The sequence below is a fragment of the Triturus cristatus genome, chromosome 11 (assembly GCF_964204655.1).
Source record: "Triturus cristatus chromosome 11, aTriCri1.1, whole genome shotgun sequence".
Taxonomy (NCBI): domain Eukaryota; kingdom Metazoa; phylum Chordata; class Amphibia; order Caudata; family Salamandridae; genus Triturus; species Triturus cristatus.
In genome coordinates, this window is record NC_140594.1 from 345,755,246 (window position 1) to 345,776,250 (window position 21,005).

Genomic DNA, 21,005 nt, shown 5'->3' on the forward strand with positions numbered 1-21,005 from the left:
CGTATAATGTTGGAATGTTTCTACTTAACTTTGTGTTCTGGTTCTAGTGTTGCGGCCAGAACGTTATTCGGTGGACTTGAAGATGGTAATGTCCACCGGTGCTCCTCAGAAATAAAGTAGTCATTTACCTATATGGAGCTGTATGTTTCTTCACTTCATACATATATTCAAACTAAGTGTCAAATTTTACTATACTAATTTACCACTAATCCTTTATTTGGCTCCAGAGTAGCGTGCTACTTGCCAAAAAAGGGCTTCAACACCCCATCAGGGCTGAAAAGCGCTATATACATTCAAACCTTTTTCCCTCTTCTTCTCAATCCAAATAACTGACTAACCTATCCACGGCTCTAATTACTTTCATATTTCAATATACTAATTCAACACTAATCCTTTATGGGTTCCGGAGAAGCGTGCTACTCACCGAAAAAGCGCTTAGACGCCTCATCAGGGGTAGTATATATAAATGCAATTACATTATAATAAAATAGGCTATTCCAAAAAACGTTTTTTAAAATGTTGTCGTGTTTGGCATTTTAGGTTTAAATCACAAAAGAGAATATCTCCTTTTTTCAGTGGCTTGGATACAAAAATAAATTTTCCAATTATTTTCGCTGGCGGCGAAATATAAAAATATGGACCAGTTAAATGTACTTGAAGAGCTGGCACTACTCCGGCCACTCTCTGACGGACCAGTAGTATCCTATTTCTCATTCCAGAGCCAACAGTTTGACAGGGACGTAGTTCCTACTCCAGAACGTTCTGTGGGCAGCAAAGCCGCACTGTGCACATTGGACTAACAGTCCCCCCTCTCCCCCTCTTCCCGAGAAAAGCCAATCCTGGAGTGACCGAAGACAGGCGCGGTCAGACGTACAGTAGATTGCCAATAGGGACGGGGAGCCCGGTCCTCGGTGATCCTTTGTCGGGTCCCTATTGGAGAAGTAAACCGTCAGTCGTGCGAGGGGTGGGATCTACGATGTCGTCCATGCACGGGAATTGTCGCTATTCGATTTTTTTTCTGACGTACTTTCTTTCTGCATTCCTCCCGTTGCCCACCATGCCGCTCGACTTGTCCGCGTGGAGTGGACCACTGAGCCTCAATGAGGTGGAAGAGAAGCCGGTGCATCCTCTCCAGGTCCGCTACGGGAATTTAGAGTTGGACGAGCTGGGGAAGGAGCTGACCCCCACCCAGGTAACGAACGGGAGCCGTTCCAATAATAGACTGCAGTTCGGCAACTGTCCCCTTCAATAGCAAGAAGCTCATAAATTCCTAATCCCGTTTTCAGAATTCTCATAACTCACCGTATGCTATCGTTTTAATTGTATCACGTACCCCTATAGCACCCCCAAAAGTATTTAGTGTGTCTCATGAATCGGCGCCCAAGTGACCTTGGCCCCTGCCCTGTCACATCTTTCGGCTGTTCAAGGGCATTAAAGACACCCTGCAATAGCCAATGTGTACTAGTTGGTGTCTAGTCTAGAGCACGTGAATGATAGAAACAGGGCTATTGTGTCCGCTGTGTTGTTGGCGTCTAAAGGCAGTGCTGCTGAGCGGAGCTCGTAATTATTTAATACCTCAGGTTAAGAAATTACGACAGTGACTAATTGAACTGGCACCTGCAGGGAGTTCTTACTGTACGTGCTTCCTTCTCCCTCATACTGGGCAGCATTAGATGTGCACGAAGAGCGTGGGGCGCTAGTCACAATCATGTGTCAGTTGGCACCTAGATAGAAAGACACTGACGTATAAAGTACATACCGCTCGGATGCCAAGTACAACTGATCTGAGACGTGTCTAACAGACTAGGTGAACCCGGAGTGTTCAACTTCTGCAGTGGATAGATGGGTGTACGCTTGCTCGCCGAGTATTAGCGACCGTTGGCAAATACAGTATTATATTTGGGTGACTGTCGTGTTAAAGGTATCTAGTTACCGGTATGTACGTGGTTTGCCTATCGTGGGTTGAGTCTTCTCAGAACCCAGCAACGTGACTAGCCTCCGAGGAAGCACTTCAGGGGAAATAGCCACACAAGAACAAGAGTTGAGCACCTCTGAAAGCACGAAGTTGGCAGAGCACCCAGCCTTTGCAAGGTTACCAAATGCAAAAGGGTTGCAGGTAGATATTATACCCACCCCTCTCACTGAACAAAAAATGGGCTCCCTGCATAGTATTTAGTTTATCCTGTAGCAAATTAGAATTCTTTGGGGTAGATCTGAATGACAAAAAACATACGGCCATCGCGCTGTACTGCATGAGCGTGTTAAGCGGTAACATACATTAGTAAGTGTTGGATTGCAATGTAGGCTTTCTAAGTAAGTGTCTTTGTATATCCCCTGTGACTGGCCAGACTGATGCCACTATCCTGACTTAGGTCGCTGCATAGCTGTTTAGCGAAAAGAAAACGAGTGAGGAATAGAGTGCATCCACTTCGTTGAAGAGATCTTGTCACCCTTTGAGCAATAGCTGAGTGACCCATGAGCTTTGGATACAGAGTAAAATGCTTTATAGCGTCCACCCATGTCTACATTGAATACAATAAAGGATGCAAGATATCTAGAGTAATAAAGGATGCTAGTGTCTCGTCCGATAACGCATCCCTTTCTTTCACTTATTCTTTATCAACCCTTTGCTTTATATTAACTCACTTTCCTATTGGAGTCGCGTGCTACTCGCCGGAAAAGCGATTCGACGCATCGTCGGGGGTAGGTAGTAAGTGCTATATAAATGCAAATACAATACAATATGAGGATTGAGAAACTAGAATGCTTTCATCTTCAGGTTTATCTCTCGGCCATCTTGTGAAGGGCCATGGTAGAGTACATCTTTGCTTCAGCCGATGGACACCAGAGTCAGGAGAAAGGCGTGGCAGTATTCAGTCGGCTGCCTCTGAATTCTGACGCCTATTTAGGGAATCATTCTGATAAAAGGCACACAAGGACTGCAAGTTATCGTGTGAGCTGGGGCCACTATCCTTATTTCTCGAATTTTGTATCTGTTTTACGTGGAGCAAAGCCTGAGAGCAGGTGCTGCAGCGCACCAAACACGCTCTTTATGACCTGACCTATTCTATTCTTGCGGTCTTCGTTAGCGCATGGCTACCCGGAGGCCTCCCAGTGCTACGACAGACACAATAGATGGTAAAACCGGACTGACAAGGAAGTTAGGTGCAGAAAAGCCATGTCTTCAAAGCCTTGCGGAAGGGGAGGTCCTGCCCCAATAGGCGCAGTTCCAGTGGTAAAGTGTTCCAGAGTCTAGGGGCCAGGAAGGAAATAGAACAGCCAACCCAGTGAGATCTACAGATCCTGGGGACCATTAGTAGGTGAGCTGAAGAGGATCTGAGGACTCTCACCGGCAAATATGGGGAGGCTATAGAAGGGCCTTTTAAAAAAAAAATGATTACCCTGTGCATAATGCAGAAAGTCTTGAACTGCACTTAGCGTTCTACTGGAAGCCAGTGGAGATCGCTCAAAGCCTTGGTGACCGATTGTTTGGAAATGTTCATCAGGAGTTGCGCAGCAGCATTTTGCACGATCTGCAACCTCCTGACAGTTTAACGGGATGAACCAAGAAAAATGGCATTCCCATAGTCTAGACGAGATAGCAAAAGGGCCTGAATAATAACTCTTCCCGCAGTGAAGGGAAGAAGGCTGAGAAATCTCAGGGTACCATACCAGCTACCGGCACATTTTTTGGCTTGATGGTCCATAATGAGACCAACATCAAGCCATATCCCAAGGCTCTTTATCAAAATTTTAGGGGTGGGCAATTGACTCAGGCGTCTGGAAGTGGGCTCAGGACAGTGCCGCAGAAATTGTTCCCTAACAGCATGACTTCTGTCTTGTCCTCATTGAGTTCAAGTTTGCAGCCAGCCATACAACTAGCTACTTCCTGAAAACAAGAGGTCATGGATAGGTGATCAGACTTGGAGTCAGGAGAGATTGACACGACCAGGTGGGTTTTTTCAGCAAAGTAAATCAACAACAGCCCAAATCTTGGAATGATATCAGCAAGGGGAAGAAGATAAAGGTTTAACAGAGTGGTTCTCAGGGAGGAGCTCTGAGGAACCCCACAGCAGAGAGGGAGACTAGCAGAGAGTCCGAACTGATCTTGGACCTGGAAGGTGCGATTATCCTGGAAGGAGGAAAGCCAGTCAATACCGACAAATTTTACATTGTTTAAAAGATCTTTTACCGCACACACAGTGAGAGTTGGGAACACTCGTGCATCCGAAAGAGGTTTGCTGGGACCAAAATCCACGTGATTAGCAGAATCTGGAAAGGAGTAGTATATGTCCATAATATTTTTCTGGAAAAATGGAGCCAGTTCATCAGAGTGCGCAACTGAGGCCACTGTAATGGGCCTGGCTGCTGTATTGCTGACCAGTTGCCAAGCCATCCGAGGTTGGGTGTAGCTCAGAGTTTAAAAACAGCCGCTCTATGCCTTATGCTGCACAGGGTTTATGTGTGACCTTAGGACTGTGTATGAGCGCCCGAATGGCTGTTGGGCTACATGAAAATGTATACTTGCAGGTGCCTTGGTATGTGCGCATTGTTGTCTTCGTATTGTGAAGGTGCACTACTCAAAGCAGTTAGATTTGTCAATGCGCTTGTACAATGTCACAAAACCATTTATAGCAGTGCCGCGGGAACAAAACTCCTCTGCTGTTACTTACCAACATGAAGAGGCGTTGCAGTCTAAGCGATCAGCAGAATTCAATTCCCCTGCCTTTTTGTGCAAAAATGCCCATGGCTTGAAAGACAGTTTCATGTTTCCATATGCTTGTCTGCAGTTTCATGAATTGCCACGCTAATTTATTTTGGAATGGGATCTTCTTTGACCAAAGCACAAGGTTTGTTACTGTCTGCATAAATAAGCGTGTTGAAGAGAAAGAGAAGATCTTCTGCTAAATGGATTTAAAAAGAATGACGTGTGGCTAAATGTGTTGTGTCAACACACACAAGTGCAATCATGAAGAAATGTATCTCACAAGATACCACTGGCTTTGGTAGTGGTGATGGTACTGGTTGTGAAATTAGTGGTACTGGCAGCTGTTCTATTGAGTATAGTTTTGTTATCTGTGATGTGGTGCTGGTATTAGTGGTTGTTCAGTATTGTGGTGTGGAATCGGTGATAGTTTGGTATTGGTGGTGCATGATATTGGTTTTGCACGCATGAGAGATAAATAACAACGTGTGAGGGATGATCCTGTTTTATCAAAACAGTTCTTACTGTGCTGCAGTGTTATCACACTTAAAGGGTAATGATGCATCAAAAAGTATGAAGTGATTAAGAAAACCTTCTCTGGACAGGGGTAATCAAAAATTCTTAAGACTTCACAAATATACTAGTGCAGTTGCAATAATAATTGCAACTGTTTATGATAGGCATCAGGTCCCCTGTGGTGAACTGTGTATACAACTTTTCTGCTGGAGGAGCTTTGGGTCTGCCTAGTGCCTAGAAGTACGCCAGGTTGCGGGAAGGAGGGTGCCTGGCCGTGCTGGAGGAAAGATTGTCCAGGAGTAGAAACCCATCAAGTTCTAGGGTGAGAAGCACCGAGAGAAAGATGACCGCAAAAGAGGGGGTCCTCTTGTCTCTCTGATCGGCTCCTGTTGTGAGCTGCATCAAGACTTTGCAAGAATAAACATTACTGTGTGATCCAACAGTCTGCGGTAAACCTTAAAAAACTGGTGCTCCCAATGTCAGGAAGAAGAGCTGCTCGGCCTGGAGGCTGCAGCTGCCGAAGCCACCACCACGGTTGACTCAATCCCAGAGGCTGCAACATTGATAGCTAAGCACCTGTCTGCACTGCTCAGTTCAAGCACGCCCCCACTGCCGAAGAGGAGTGTCGTTGTGTGGACCTGCTGTGCCTACTCCACCTTGCGGTCCCTGTCCCAACAAGATGCCACTACTACGAGGATGGATACGCAAGTCACGCCACTTGTACCGCAACACCATCTAGCAGGTAAAAGCAGTACTGAGAGGTTAGAACACAACACACAAAAGAGTCTGCCATGTGGATTTAAGATATTTTTGGCGCGTCAGCACAAGGGGTAAGAAGGCATCAAACTAAGTTGTGCATTTGATCAGTGGTGTAACTTGAAATATCGCCACAGTGTACCGTGGAATGTAGTCATTAATAATCCATAGGGGAGAGAGAGGGTTCCAGAAGAAGGGTGTAGCTCCTTACTGAAGATCGTAGTTACTGGGATTACAACCCTGTAAATGTAATTCATAGTGAATTGTGTGGTATTAAGCTTTGCTGAGAGAATAAAGTACTTTTAACTAAAAGATAAGCACTAGCCTGGGCAATACCTTATTGTGTCTGTTTGTTGATTGCTGAATTCTGAGCTCTTGAACCACTCACTACGTCCCTGTGAACTTTGATTGTTCTACCTCGCTACCCTGAAAGACCCAGTTTGCAGAAACCAAAGTAAAACACACCCCAACCAGTGGCAAACGACCTCCTCCATAATTAAGGCCCTATAACCCCTGGCTGCTGTATACCCACCCCGCCCTTCAATTGGGTGTGACAATAGTTCTGTTTGTTTGCATGCAATATTGTTTTGCCCTGATGCAAAGATTTACAAAAAACGTGCCTCAGTTTCTATACAGTAGTAATTTACTTTTCGAAAATCCGGCCAATGCTAAGGTTATATTCTTGAATTGTTGCAGGTTCAGAACAAACCAACGCTAATTGAATGGGATGGGATGGACAAAGACAAGCTTTATACAGTGATTCTGACTGACCCAGATGCTCCCAGCAGGAAAAATCCTAAATTTAGGTAAGAGAGAATGGCGTTAATATGATGAAAAATAACTTATACGCGATCAGCCTTTACAAAGGAACACAGGAACAAGTAAGATGCAAGTGGTGGGTTACTGCCGTACAGCATAAGTCCTTATCAGTTTTTGTAGAGGAAGCGTTAAACAAACATAATGGTTTTGGCTTGTGTATGGTGAAAATTGGTTTTAAGGCCTCGCTAGCATAAATCAAACATTTAACCCCGTGGGCCGCACCAGTGCTATCTTTCTAAGCATAGGTTGGTGCTGCATATGCATTCCCTGCTATATAAGAGAAGAAAGAAAGTGTTATGAAAAGCTGATGGGTGCGATGTACATCAGAACCTTGAAAGGCTAATCACTCGGCCTCCCCTAATGTCCTTAACGCAGTGGAACTGTCCTGTCTAAAATTGGCTGGATGAAAGGGTATTAAGGACCAGAAATATGAAAGCATCCCAACCAGGAAGGTGCAGATCCAGTCCAGGGCTTTGTCACAGATGCCGGCGTCATGGAGTCTCGTGCTTACGGTGCACTGGGAGACGGTGTCAAAGGCGGGCGGGAGGTCCAGAAGAATAAGGGCTGCTGTTTCGCCCCGGTCGAAGAGGGAGTAGGTGTTGTCGGTGGCAGCCAGAAGGGCGGTCTCAGTGCTTTGGTTCCTTCAGAAGCCAGATTGGGAGATGTCCAGGACATGGTTGGCTTCGATGAACTCAGAGAGTTGGGCGTTGATGGCCTTCTCGATCAGACCAAAACAATAATCAACTCAAAATACGCGAAGGAAGTAGCTTAATTTTGGTTTTATTTTTCAGACTCCTGAAACTATTTCTTGTATTAACTAGGGTTTGAAAGTGCCATAGGGAATGTTCAGGATCCAGCCTCTCTGTACAAATTATGTTTGAGCTTGTGACTTTTGGATAGGCAGCTCTGTTATCTAGCTTGCATAGGTGCTGGAAGTAGGGGTGCGGCGAGTGCTGCAGCACCCCCAAAATCAATCATGCTGGAGTTCCGAAGGTGAACGAGCAATAAAGAAGCTTTTACATTTTGTATTTATTTCACATTTGCTGCGAGTTCAAAGACAGAAGTCAAATGTCAGGCTATGCTTTTTTACACAAATTGATGCTTATTCTGAAACTGGGTTTTAGTTTTATTTCTCCTACAACAAAATGAGATTATTTTGTAAAAGTGATCTTAGTGGCAAACTTGCTGCGGTACAAGAAGTGAAAGGAGAGGCTGTAGGTTGTCAGTTGTTTTCTAATACAAAAACTTTTAAATACCTGTTAATGAACTGTACACATTTCAAAATACATCAGCAATTAGGAAAGCACAAATGCAGCACATTTTTTGTAATTCTGAGGTGTGATGGAAACAAATATTTTAATAGGACCAATATCAATCAAGACACTTTACATGGTGATGCGCAAATTTTAAATATGCTCGGAAACCTGATTACCACACACTATTGTTTGCTCGCTATATAGTTTTACCCGTAAATCTGCATTTCTGTGGAAATTTAGAACCACATCAGTGGAAAATGTGCTGTCTGTAAATGACAGAGCAATACCTCACCGGTGCTCTAAAATGCACCACTGGCTACATACCACACCTATACTGCTCTCCTGCTGAAGGTGCATAGTACATTTGCTACACTTGTTTTATGTGCGACACTTGGATTGTCCACAATCGCTATGACTTCAGTGATATAGCATTAATGACAGCACTCCCACTCTGAAAATTGTTCCAGTACTACTGCAAGCTTGTAAGAAGGAAGAAAAATGTGTTTCCACAAATACAAGCCGGTTTTAAATCTTGGCATGTACAATTGTCAACCAGTTTAGCAGGTTCAATTGCTAACATCTAGGATGTTTGATTACTGTTGAATTTTATTGTGCGTCTTAAAAAGAGCAAGCTCAGAACAACCCTTTGGTTTACTTTTAGGGAATGGCATCACTACCTTGTCGTAAATGTTAAGGGGAATGACCTGAGTACTGGAGTTGTCCAATCAGATTATGTTGGTTCTGGGCCTCCAAAAGGATCAGGTGAGTCACCGTAGATATTTGTTTGTGTTGCAATTTGACTAGAACTAGGGTTATTTTGTAGTTAATGTTTTTAAGTCCATGAAGTAAAAAATCAGCTTTTTGCAACGTTTTAGAAATTAAAATGCACATTTAATTAGTCTGCCTGTCAGTTTTCAAACACGAATCATTACGTCTTTTCATGTAAAACTCTTCAAAAGTTATTCTGATTCTTAATCGTGGAGGCTTGTTGCCACACGAGTTCTGCTTTTTTTTTTTTCGAGGTCTGGCCTTTGACACAGCATGCCATATTTTGTTCCCAAACATTATGCCTAATTTACATATCCTTTTGGTCATCGGGCTCATTTATTGGTTTGTTAAATTCTTAATATTCTGCTTCCGCTCATCATAACATAGAGCATGGGGCAATGGGTGAGCCCACATCACTCAATGGCTTCCTTCACTTTGAGTGACTGCACAGCACCTGTGCACATTGTTAACATCTTCCTAAAAATAGTTCCTTTCTCTTCTGTTGCAAAGCTGGTTCAAACTGTGTTTATTTCATTTTTTTATATTCACTTTGAAATACATGCTGTTTATTTTGCCTCTACTACTTTAACTTTTTAGTTTAAATTGTAGCTAACTACAATTTGAGTGCTGGGTTAGGTTAATACTTAGTCTTGTCTCCTTCACAAATAACAAACAAATGATGACTTATTTGAAAGACCTATTTAAAAAACATAACTAGTAAAACAGCTGCATCAGTGTATGTTTTTCAAAATTGTATTGCAAGAATCAAGCGGCCACGTGTAGCACAGTTTCTGGCATGTGTGTTCATAATAAATCATAACAAATTAACCAGCGTGGAAAGGCCAAATCTGTTATTTTTGCCAATAGTTGTTTCAAAATTGATTGGTTTATTAGGTTTCAGTAGACTTCGTTCTTTTCAGTAAGAATCTTACGCGTTTAAGAAACTTTGTTTACTTAATTTCCGATGTAGAGTTAATCAAGATCAGAAAGAATAAGCTAGTGGTGACTTTTCCAGCGTTTTATCATTCATGGAGCCGCGGTGCTTTTCAGGTGTTCACCAGTGTCAGCCTGGAAGACCTTGGTATTCTTAAAATGCAGCAGTACTGGTACATCCAGTCTCCCTTCCCCCAGACTTATGCAATGCACCTATATCCGCAAGCCAGGGAAGGAGAAGATATTTGCAGCGGCAAGAGCTTGAACTTTGAATAGGACTTCAGTCACCTGCGCTATTATACACCGCATTATGCAACCTCTATCTTCGTTTGCCACTGGTCTTTTCTTCTGTTGCAGGAGAAGGTTATTTTGCACAGAAAGCTTGACCTCTGTGCACAACACTTTTTAGTTTGTCCTACAGCTGAACAAGACAAGCCTTCGCTTGCGCACCTTATAATCGCTTTCAGTGGATGACATTAGTTCCAGCCTCAGACTGCAAAAGTTTGCTTTCAGTGCATTAATTGCTTAGGGCTTGAGCGCCCCAACGTACTAATTTATATTTCCTTTCAGGTCATGGCTTTTTTTCCGACGGCAGATCTTTGTATAATTTATAAAGGAGTTTGTTTCATGAAAGCAGATCGAGTTTACAAGCATATCCTTTCCAGACACGTTGCCCTGGTTAGGAAGGGGCTAGCAAGTCATTTATGGCACTGTAGAAGGGTCGTGCCCACTTTCCTCATTTACACCACCTCAACAAATAGACCAGGAACAGTTGTTCCGTTGTAAGACATCTCCCTTCTTAAGGAAAATGAATACCTTGCCTCTCATGACTTCCACATATGTGTCCACCCAAGACATCAGAAATGTATTTGCATTGAAATCAGAGGCCAGCGTTACCAAATCTGAATTCCACCATTCTGCCTCAAGTTGCCTTCTAGGATTATCTACCACGTCTACTTGTGTTTGGATGACTGTTTATTAACAGTGAAGTCAGTCCAGGAATCACAAAAATTAAATTGTTCTCTCTAAATCTAAACAGCCATAAAGCTTTTTCATTACACTAGGGCAAACCTTCACTTTAAAAAAAAAAAAACATTTTATTGATTTTTCTTAAGACAAAAAAAAAACCATATAGCAAACAGTATTGGTGTCAGTGCATATGATCCTTAAATGAAAACAAAGGCAGTACACCCTAGACACATTGTCATGTGCATTTGACGTGCATTACAATATCAACAGTTTCAATAAACCGGTTTGCACATATTATAAAGACACTAATCTGCCATGAAATCCTATCCCACCCCCCTACCATGACAAATAAAATAACAAGAATGTCCCACCCTAAACCTTCCCTCCACGACTCATTCAATCATCACCACATAAGCTTACGTCAGCTCGCCTGCTCTAAATTCACTAGTAGTTCGTTTGAGAGGCTCCTCAGTCCCACACCACTCTTCACCATTTGGCGCAGTCTGGGTCCCATTATGGCTTTACCGCTAGAGATGCTATTCAGAACATACATTTCCAGGGCAAACCTTCACTTAGATACACCCATGCTCTTATATTCCCTACGGCCAAACTAAACAAGTTGCAAGTCATGGCATTACTGTTTGAAGCCAGGAAGTAGAAAAGAATTAACCTTAAAGAAAAATGGGTATGGTGAAGCAGTACAAGCCCCTCTTAAGGGGCACTCTGATAATGCATTCCACTGCTACTGCATTGTCAGCTGCATACATGAAAGATGTAAGAATAACTTGACAGTTGTAGAGGTAGGTGTATACCTAGATGAGAAGTTACTAGCAATAGCAAATGTAGATAAGTAACCTGATTCCAGAAACTTTGTGTAAGTATTGCTTTTCCAGGCCATGAATCCACACTTAATTCTGGTCATGGATGAGAGCTGGGGGGTTGCAAGAAACACCCCAAGGATCTGTCGACCCTAGGCTTTTGGTCTCCCAGAGAGAACTTGAGTGCACGTCAATTACTAAAGTTCTGAGCCATTCTTCTGGCTCGTAATGATTTCCCCCCAATCAGGTGGCTCCCTCTTGACTGAGAATGGGGTCTCAGTAAAGTACACCAGAAAAATGAGACACAAAATCGTGTATGCTCTCAAAGGTAGCACAAGCTCTTAGGCACTTGCCCATGCAGTACAAGGATTCTATTGAGATGGAGTATCTATTGGTCTAGGTCGATTATCTTGCCAGTGCACTCAGCAGAAGCAGAATGTCTTACCCACCAGTAGGAGATCAAAAGCTGCAGGACATCTTCAGAAGAGAAACCCACACAAGAACGATTCGTGATAGGTAACAACTAGAAATTCTGATCCTTTTCCTGCATGCTGAATGTGATAGACCAGAGGAAACAGGGAGCCGAGTCATTTCTGGTTCACAGACCATAACCAGTTGAATGCATGAACCTATGATGCAATCCCTAGCCCTTATATCAGAAGAGGAAGGCTAAGTACTATCACACAGATGAGTGCCCCTTCATTTGATGACTTGGATGCCGAGCAGCAGGATGTTGTGGTGCTACATATTTCTGGAACTACAAACGTGTTCTTCAAAGCATCAAGAGCCAAATCAGTAAAGAAAACGTGCTTTCTCGAATTGTAAAGATCGTGACATTGGTGTTGCATCAAAGACTTTCACTGCCTTGCTTCGAAGCACTATCAATGGCTGCCTTATCAGCTGGTTTTGGCACTTTCAGGGCTCAGGCAATCCTCAGTAAGCGTTTGTTTTGTGCCTACCTGTAGATACAGAAGGCAGTTCAGAACTGCAGTACTGTTTTCACACCCACAGAATTTAGGCAAGACCTCTTCTGAACTTTCCCATTGGTACAAAATGTCATCCTGCCTGGTAGCTCAGTAATGTCTATATCTAAGTAACTGCCATCATCTACTATCATTGCAAACCAAGAGATTGCATTGCATCCGATCATTCGCAGCTGCTGCATGACACCCTATATCACAGTCCTCGACAAGCTACTGCACGTTTGTAGATGATACACCGTTCTGCATCAGAATATTAGAGGCTTGGGAGCATGTTTACAGTCATGAACTGCTTCACCTATATTCTTGGTGAATGCACCCACATCCTTTATATTTTAATACCTCAGTGATGTAGATCCTGCTGCTTCTAGTTGGTGACCCCCACCTAGCTTCCATTGAAATGGTGACCATCCATCAACTCTCCTTCACAGCCCTCCTCAGTGAACTTGTAACTAATCTTTATTTAACTCCAATTCATGGCTCAAAAACAGCTGTTCAAAAACTCTTTCTACCAAATACAATACCAGGTCCCGGACAGCTGGAAGCTTGCGGTAGTCTCTCCGCTGCTGAAGAAGAAATCACTGGACCCCTTATCTCCTGCTAAATACAGACCTATCTCATTGCTCCCGTTCCCGATTAAGATCTTGGAGAAATTGGTCACAAGACATCTGTCCAATTTCCTGGAAGCTAATGACTGTCTGGACGCAGCGCAGTTTGGGTTCAGGCCAGCCCATGGAACCGAATCAGCTTTGGTGTCCGTTTTGAGTGACCTTCGTTCGCGTGCCGATCATGGTCAGGCAGCCTTTTTAGTGCTGCTTGACATGTCGGCAGCGTTCGACACGGTCAACCATGCGATCTTGACCAGGAGGTTAGAGGAGGCCGGGGTGATGGGTCTGGCCCGAGATTGGCTTGTTTCATACCTGGCCAATAGACATCAGGTGATTGCCCTGCCTCCCTTCAAGTCTACCATCAGAAGGGTAGGGCAGGGCGTACCCCAGGGATCAGCCATCAGCCCTATTCTTTTTAATCTTTACCTCCGCCCCCTGGTCAAATTAATCAAATCTTTTGGCATAACGGTCACCAATTATGCTGATGACACCCAACTCGTCTTCTCCTTTGAGGGGGAGAAAGCGGTGTCATTGGAGACCTTTCATCACTGTATGGTCTCCACGGCAACATGGCTAACTAACAACTCGTTGCAATTTAACAGCTCCAAGACGGAGGTGTTGCATTGTTCAGTGGATCGTGTCCCACGTTCTCTACCGCAAGACTTCTGGCCTCCCTCTGTTCAAGGCACGGTAGCAGCAGCAAGCTCGGTTCGTAATCTGGGTGTGACTATGGAACCCAATCTTCAACTTGAGGGTTTCATTGACAAAACAGTGTCTTCCTGTATGGGGCTTCTACGTACCCTGCGGAAGATCCTTCTTCTGCTCCCTGCCCATGCCAGACCAGAAGTAGTGCGTAGTATCATTCTTAGTAGACTTGACTACTGCAATGCACTACTTCTGGGGGCTCCCATCACGGCACTGGGCAAACTTCAACGGGTCCAGAATTTTGCTGCCAAGCTAGCACTCTCTCGCCGACGGTTTGACTCGTCATCTGCAGCCCTTAAAGATTTGCATTGGTTGCCTATTTCCCAGCGGGTTGAACACAAAGCTTTGTGTTTGGTCTTCCGGGCCTTACATGGTTTGGGACCACTCCCTTTACAGGAGATGTTCACTTGGTACAGCCCTACCAGATCTCTCCGCTCTGCTTCAGCTAGTTTGGTAATGGTCCCCAAAATCCGGAGGAAGCGGATGGGGGGACGCTCTTTTGTCTACATGGCATCTAAGTTGTGGAACAATCTCCCACTGCCGCTTAGATGTGCTGGAGACTTTCTATCCTTTAAAAAACAATTGAAAACTCATCTGTTTCCTAGGATAGAGTAGCTTGCTGCTGTTAGTACTAACTTTTTTACAGGTTTAGTCGGATCACAGCGCCGGGATGCCCGTTGGGTGATTGGAGCGCTTTATAAATACGCTATACATACATACATACATACAACTCATTGTAGTGGTTGTTTGCTGCATTAACTAGTTATGGCAGGATCCCTGCCAAAATATGGACCTAACTCGAGAGTCCAGGTTTGTGCCACCAAACCTATCCGCGGCTTGAAGCAGGCAGGCTTCTCTAGCCAATTCTGAAGCCATTTTACTGGCTCCCAAATTGGCAGAGGGTTGAATTCAAAACCACCCCAGAGGACCACAAAGTACCACTTGAGGTACTCCATCTCTCTTTCCAAGGGCGACTTTACTGCCATTGGACCAGACACCTAAAGGTGAAATTCTCAAAACAAAACTGCACTCTACCAAGCAACATCCAATCATGTTGTAAGTGAGGGAGGACTTTTCTTTACAACATTACTCATCCATATGGACATTTGTCTAGAAGTGGTTTTAAGTACTGCAAAGGACTGAAACCTTATCTCTTATGACAAGCATATGGATGGGACTCCCAGTAACTCTGCCACAACCCTACCTCATGAAAAAGGCCTTAAGCATTATCCTTCTAGCAGCATGAACACTATTGCACAAATAAAATGAAGCCAAAAAGGTGCATGGCTAAATCATTTTCAAACCCACACATGCAAACATACATGTGCGCTCTCCAATTAAAAATCTCCATAATGGTGTGACATCTCCAAGACACATATGCAGTATCATGCGCATAAGAACCTTAGGATTAATGAGAACTGTAACATTCTAATCATTGTGAAGCATCTTTCGATTTTCTGGGACTCAATATTTTGACACCAGGGGAGATTGGTAACCCAAGATATCCAAGAGTATTACTGTGCTGTCCAATACTTAGCAGATACTTTCAGTGGGGAAGTTTAATAATGGTGGAGGCCTGCTTCGAACCTATTAGGCCAAAACCGAATCTTCCTCACCATAAAGCAGAATTAAGGGGGGATTGAAATACTAAGAAACTAGTCAATTGTTAGAAGAACTTCCTAATACAGATGGTATTTGATGACTTTACCCCCTGTTACTATTGCAGGAAGAAGTTGGAGTGCCAAGTATATCAGATCTAGAGGGTTATAAGGCCTGTAAATCTTTGGCAATGCCTGTCAGCTAATCCAGAACTGAAATTTTGTCTGGACAGCTTCAGCGATCTGCTCAATCATGATAAGTCACTGAGCCTGCCCTGGATAAAATGTTTTAATGACACATTGTGCAGCCTGGATTTGGTCCAAATATGGTCTGACCATGATATGGTAGCACAGAAAGTAAGAGCTATTGTCCAGTAATCATACTGGTAACAAGTAAAAGTAAGGACCCAGTTAAGTTTGATAAAAATCTCCCTGGGTCCAAAATATTTGACAAATTTTTCATACAAGTGTATATTAGATGTAAACAAGTTTGAAAGGGGATGTTATGTATGTTTTTAGATAATATTTTCTCTAGTGTTTTATTATGATTTTATGATTTTTTTCCAAATAAAAGATCTGTGCATACATTAAACAGAAAATATGTTGCCACCAGAGAAACATTTTCTTTTTTAAACTGAAGGTTTATTTTATTTTCTGGATCACTCCAAGAAGGGCTATTTATCTTTCTATTTCTACCACATTGTTTTAATTGAAATTTTAATTGCACCTCAACCTGTATGGTTATTTGCGAACTATTTTGCCTTAGCTATATATTTTTTTCGAATAGGACCACTTAAAGTAGATTTTCTGGCAACAGGCCTCGGAAGTTACCACATTTTCCTCCTAGGGACTCTCGAAAAGGATAGAAGGTGTAGGGTTTTCAATACCCTAGTAAAATGGATTGCTCACCTCTCCTTTCACTGCCATCGTCAATCTCCCTTCCCAACTTAATTTAATGAAGTTGAAAGCAATTATGGAAAATCTGCTCTTTTTTGCATATGTTTGTCAAGGCTAAGTACAAGCATAGCTTGTCTGTGGCTCTGGGTTTTTGAAGTACGGAATGCCTGGGGTGAGACCATCTTATTTTAATTTGGGATGTACTCCGCCGCCCTCACTTCGTGATGTGCGATACGCTACTGGACACAACTCACTAACAAGCATTTGCAATGCAATAGGTCTCGCATTATAAAAGTGTGAGCAGCTGGCATTGCTAATAATAATGCAACACTAGCTATTGGCTTTGTAAATGATAAATAAATGCCATTATGTGTTTGTTTTATAAAATAGATTAAAAAAGGCATTGTCATGAACAATGCCAATAGCTTAAACTTTTGCAAATGCGAGACCTATTGCATTGCAGATGCTTGTTCTGTGTGCAGCCCTAATTTCCTTTCCTCTGCGTGGGTAAAGACAAGCCAGCCATCTGTTCTGGGAACGTGGTCCTACGTAAACATGTCACCTTGCAGTCAACGTGGCGCTGGCTGGTTCCTGAAGAGCTCTTCTTAGGAAAGCACTCGCTGCTTCTTTAAATGACCAACTTCTTTTCTGCTAATTTTTATAGGTTTAGAGACGTTTCGTAAGAAATACTGTTCTTGTATATTTTTCTCTTTCGAGTTATTGAACCTATTATTATTCAGAGATCTAGGCAAACGTGTACAGACTAATGTAGAATTATGTACTTGAAAGCATCAGTGCTTTAAATGGAAAAAAAATAAATGCAGGCACTAACTAAATGTAACAGAAGGGGCGAAGCTAAGGGCGTGGCTTGGAGACAAGCAGTTAATTTCATATGTTCTTTGTGTGAAACGGTGCACAATTACGCAGCAACAGTTCTGCTATTTGTAGAGCATTCTTTTTGTCTATGTATTTGTTGTTAAATGCATATAATTGCACAAACATTGCAATGCACACACATTTTTATATTCACTGAATACCAGCGTATGCCCAGGACATTTGACAAATCATGGAAATATTTCTTGATTAAAATATTTTCCCTGATCTTTAAGGTGGAAATGTCCCTGGTTAGCTCAAAAAGGCACACAAACCCACACTCTCAGATATTCACCAAGTGGTATGCAAGCAAAATAAGCATACACAGATAAAAGCACAGATACTCACCCAATTATATGCGTTTCCACACAAGCCGGTACAGAAAAACGAAAGGAACAGAGGGCAGAAGGGCACAAAAAAACGAGTGGAACAGAAGGCAGAAAGGCACAAAAAAAAAAGAGGGAAACGAGTGGAACAGAGGACAGAAAGGCACAAAAAAAGAGAGGAAAACGAGTGGCACAGAGGGCAGAAAGGCACAAAAAAGAGTGGCGCAGAAGGGCACAAAAGACGAGAGGAGCAGAGGGCAGAAAGGCACACAAAAAACGAGTGGAACAGAGGGCAGAAGGGCACAAAAACGAGTGGAACAGAGGGCAGAAGGGCACAAAAACGAGTGGAACAGAGGGCAGAAGGGCACAAAAACGAGAGGAGCAGAGGGCAGAAAGGAACAAAAAAAGAGGGAAAACGAGTGTAACAGAGGACAGAAAGGCACAAAAAGAGGGAAAACGAGTGGAACAGAGGGCAGAAAGGCACAAAAAACGAGGAAAAACGAGTGGCACAGAACAAGAGCGCACTGAAGCTGACGAGGAGGGAGTGGGAGGGGGGAGTGGGGGCGGGCGCAGTGGTGCGGGCCGCAGTTGTAAAAGGCAGGGAGAGGGTGAGATTGAGGAAGGGAAAGATAGGGATCAAAGGAAAAAACAAGGGGGTGGCAAATGGTGCGCACTTTGATGTCCTCAGTGGCCCAGCGGCTCACTGAGGACATCAAAGCAAGTGATCAGGCAGTGCTTTTCAGGCTGCCAAATGGTGCGCGCGCCCAGGGCACATGCACTGTATTTGGAGGCCTGAAAAGCACTGTTTGCACTTCCAAAACTCGCTTACTATAAGTCTCGCCAGAGCAGCGCTAAAGCGCTGTCTCAGACGAGACCTAAAAATGGGGTTTCAATTTCAATTAATGAATAAAAACTTAACATACCAACCAGTTAAAACGTTGTCAGACTGTGCTCCATGTTTTCAATTTCAATTTCTGGTGTGTTGAACAACTGAATAACAAACAGTAAAAAAGCTTGTTAAGGACACTAATTGCGTAAATTCTTCTGTGGTTTATATTGTCTAGGTTCATAGTCTGGCAATAAAACATTGAAACGGTTGGCGTGAATTTCACACTGAAATAGGAACTAGTTTAATTTTCACATAAATCCCTTTCATTTAAGGTAGCTAGCAAAATAAGTGTTAAATCTTTAAATACACTACATCACTAGAAAAATGCTTATGGTTTAATTTATTTAGGCTGAAAATGTCAATTTTGTTGGTGTACTAGACACAGCGTGCAGGGATATTTTGCTTTAAAGCCCTAAGTGTATGGTTTACTTTATTGTTTTATCCTGCTCGGAAGTCTCCCATTTCATATTGCAGGGGATTTTTGGTTTTATTAGCCCTTGGGGTTCCGGGCATCGTTTACTTGGCAAGAAGCGTCCTCCGCATTTATGGTAATGTCGTCTTTTCTTTTCTTCCTTCAGGTCTGCACCGATACGTGTGGCTGGTGTACGAACAACCCGGGCCGATCGAGTGTGACGAGTCTGTCCTTAGCAATCGGTCGGGTGAAAACCGGGGACTGTTCAGTGCAGCCTCCTTCCGTGCCAAGTACAGGCTGGGAACCCCTGTGGCTGGATCATGTTATCAGGCACAGTGGGATGAATATGTCCCAAAACTCTATGAACAGCTGTCAGGAAAGTAGTAGGCAGTGTGGAAAAACCTAAAGCACTTAAGTATTGTTAATACATTTTGCTTTTTTTGTGATGAGGTAGTAGTTGCCCACTATTCTCTATAGACCCAGCCAAAGGAGGGGGCAGTTCATCTCTTGATCTATTCACATTTTTTTTCTAAAAGGTAAGCCTCTAATCCAACCCCCATCTTAAATGGTCATTCGGATCCCTCTACAAGGTAGGGGATTTCTTTAGCAGAGGTATTTACTACCAGTAGCAGGATCTGTGCAAATGTAGGTACTGCTAAACATATATTTTACCCAGTACATGGTTGTTGCTGTGCTTGCCAAGAATAAGCAGTGCTCAGGAGAGCTCAGTCAATTTGCAAATGTTTTGATTATATTGGTCAGCATAATTCGAGGCTGATAGCTCTTATTTCTGCAATTGGTTCTGTGATAAAGCTATATTTGGTTCATTGTGAACCAAGATAACAGTAGAATGATTTTTGTTTTCCTCTTTGTTGTATGCTCTTTCTGATTGACAAAGGGATTGCATCCTTTTTCTCTGCCCACTCGGCTAGACTGTATTGGGTGGGGTTAGTTTAGTAACATATATCGCAAGTTACACTTTCTCAGATGTGTAATTTACTTTTGTATCTACTTTATGCAGATTTGTTTTGAATGACGTGTAAAATACTCACGGTATAAACTGTGCATACAAAATGCATCAGCTTTTTTTGCCACAGGCCGTGCCACAAAACCTGAGCCAGTAGCAGCTAGCACATCAAGGAGTGCTTTAATTTTTCCTGTAATTACTAAGTGCATTTTTAACGGGAGAGGGGGTGGGGAAATGTATTACTTTTGCTTCACACACACACACACACACATACCCGTACCCCCTAGTCACTTCCTGTTTTGGATCTGGACCAGTGTGAGTAAGTTACGCGTGAGTACTGACTCCTGAAAGTTTTGTGGGTTTTTGGGGCGGGAAGCAATAAAGTCACTGAATGTAGATCTCTAAAGATAGATATATTAGATGGTGTCTCTTATGGTAACTATATGTGACTGCTTCTATTTGCGGCTCACTTGGCTGTTGCCTACATAATGCCGAATAACCATAAGTTATGATGATTGAGGAGGCCAAATATTGATATTTGCAACTTTTGCAGCACATGCACATACAAGCGAACAACTACAACAGCTTCAAAAGAAATGTGGATAGTATTGGAGTGTTTTCTTTTGAATGTGCTCTAGTGAACATGGAAAGAGCACGATCATCGAGGGCTTAGGGGTTGGAAAAGGGGGTGGTAAATAAAAACATCCATTGTGTCAATGATTGAAATGTTTGTCTGCGAATTATAAACATGTTGAATAAACAGACATTAGTTGCATTAAAAAAATGTGCATACCTAAACGATCTGTTGCATTCAAATAGTTTCATTTACTTGCATCTCGTTTAATCGGATAATTTTTACTAGCTGGTAAAGAAAGGTTGTCTATTGATATGGAAGCATCCCTGTATAATAAACCTTCACTGTCACGCTGCCTTAGACTGAACCTTTAAGCAACAACCTCCAGACGATTAAAGTCACCAATTCGTTCTTCACCGAAGGAAATGCAAAATACTGAGGTGTCACATGCAGGTTCTCAGAACCTTGTTTAAGCGTGAAAGTCTTTAAACATACTTATCAAATACATTTAATTAGCTGTTTTCTGATTCTGTTGTATCCAAATTTGGTTGCCAAACCTACGCCAGGTGGGACAATGATTGTTGCTGGATGCTCTGGAGTGTCTGAGACAGTGGCTGCATGAGGACCTGCTCCACT

General features: G+C 42.9%; 1 protein-coding gene across 1 annotated transcript; it reads left to right on the forward strand.

Moving 5' to 3' along the window:
* The first annotated feature begins 861 nt into the window (after positions 1–861).
* Positions 862–20,596, forward strand: LOC146784155 (phosphatidylethanolamine-binding protein 1-like). Its single transcript, XM_085632780.1, has 4 exons — positions 862–1,192; positions 6,674–6,783; positions 8,714–8,814; positions 18,995–20,596. The coding sequence occupies exons 1-4, from the start codon at positions 977–979 to the stop codon at positions 19,210–19,212; spliced, it is 645 nt and encodes a 214-aa protein (XP_085488906.1). The 5' UTR covers positions 862–976; the 3' UTR covers positions 19,213–20,596.
* The last annotated feature ends 409 nt before the right edge of the window (positions 20,597–21,005 follow it).

Bases quoted from the DNA above. Each gene is read 5' to 3' on its own strand.
- LOC146784155 (XM_085632780.1), top strand. From the start codon at position 977: ATGTCGTCCATGCACGGGAATTGTCGCTATTCGATTTTTTTTCTGACG. The intron at 6,784-8,713 runs GTAAGAGAGAAT...GTTTACTTTTAG, and splicing joins AGGAAAAATCCTAAATTTAG to GGAATGGCATCACTACCTTG. The intron at 8,815-18,994 runs GTGAGTCACCGT...TTCTTCCTTCAG, and splicing joins TGGGCCTCCAAAAGGATCAG to GTCTGCACCGATACGTGTGG.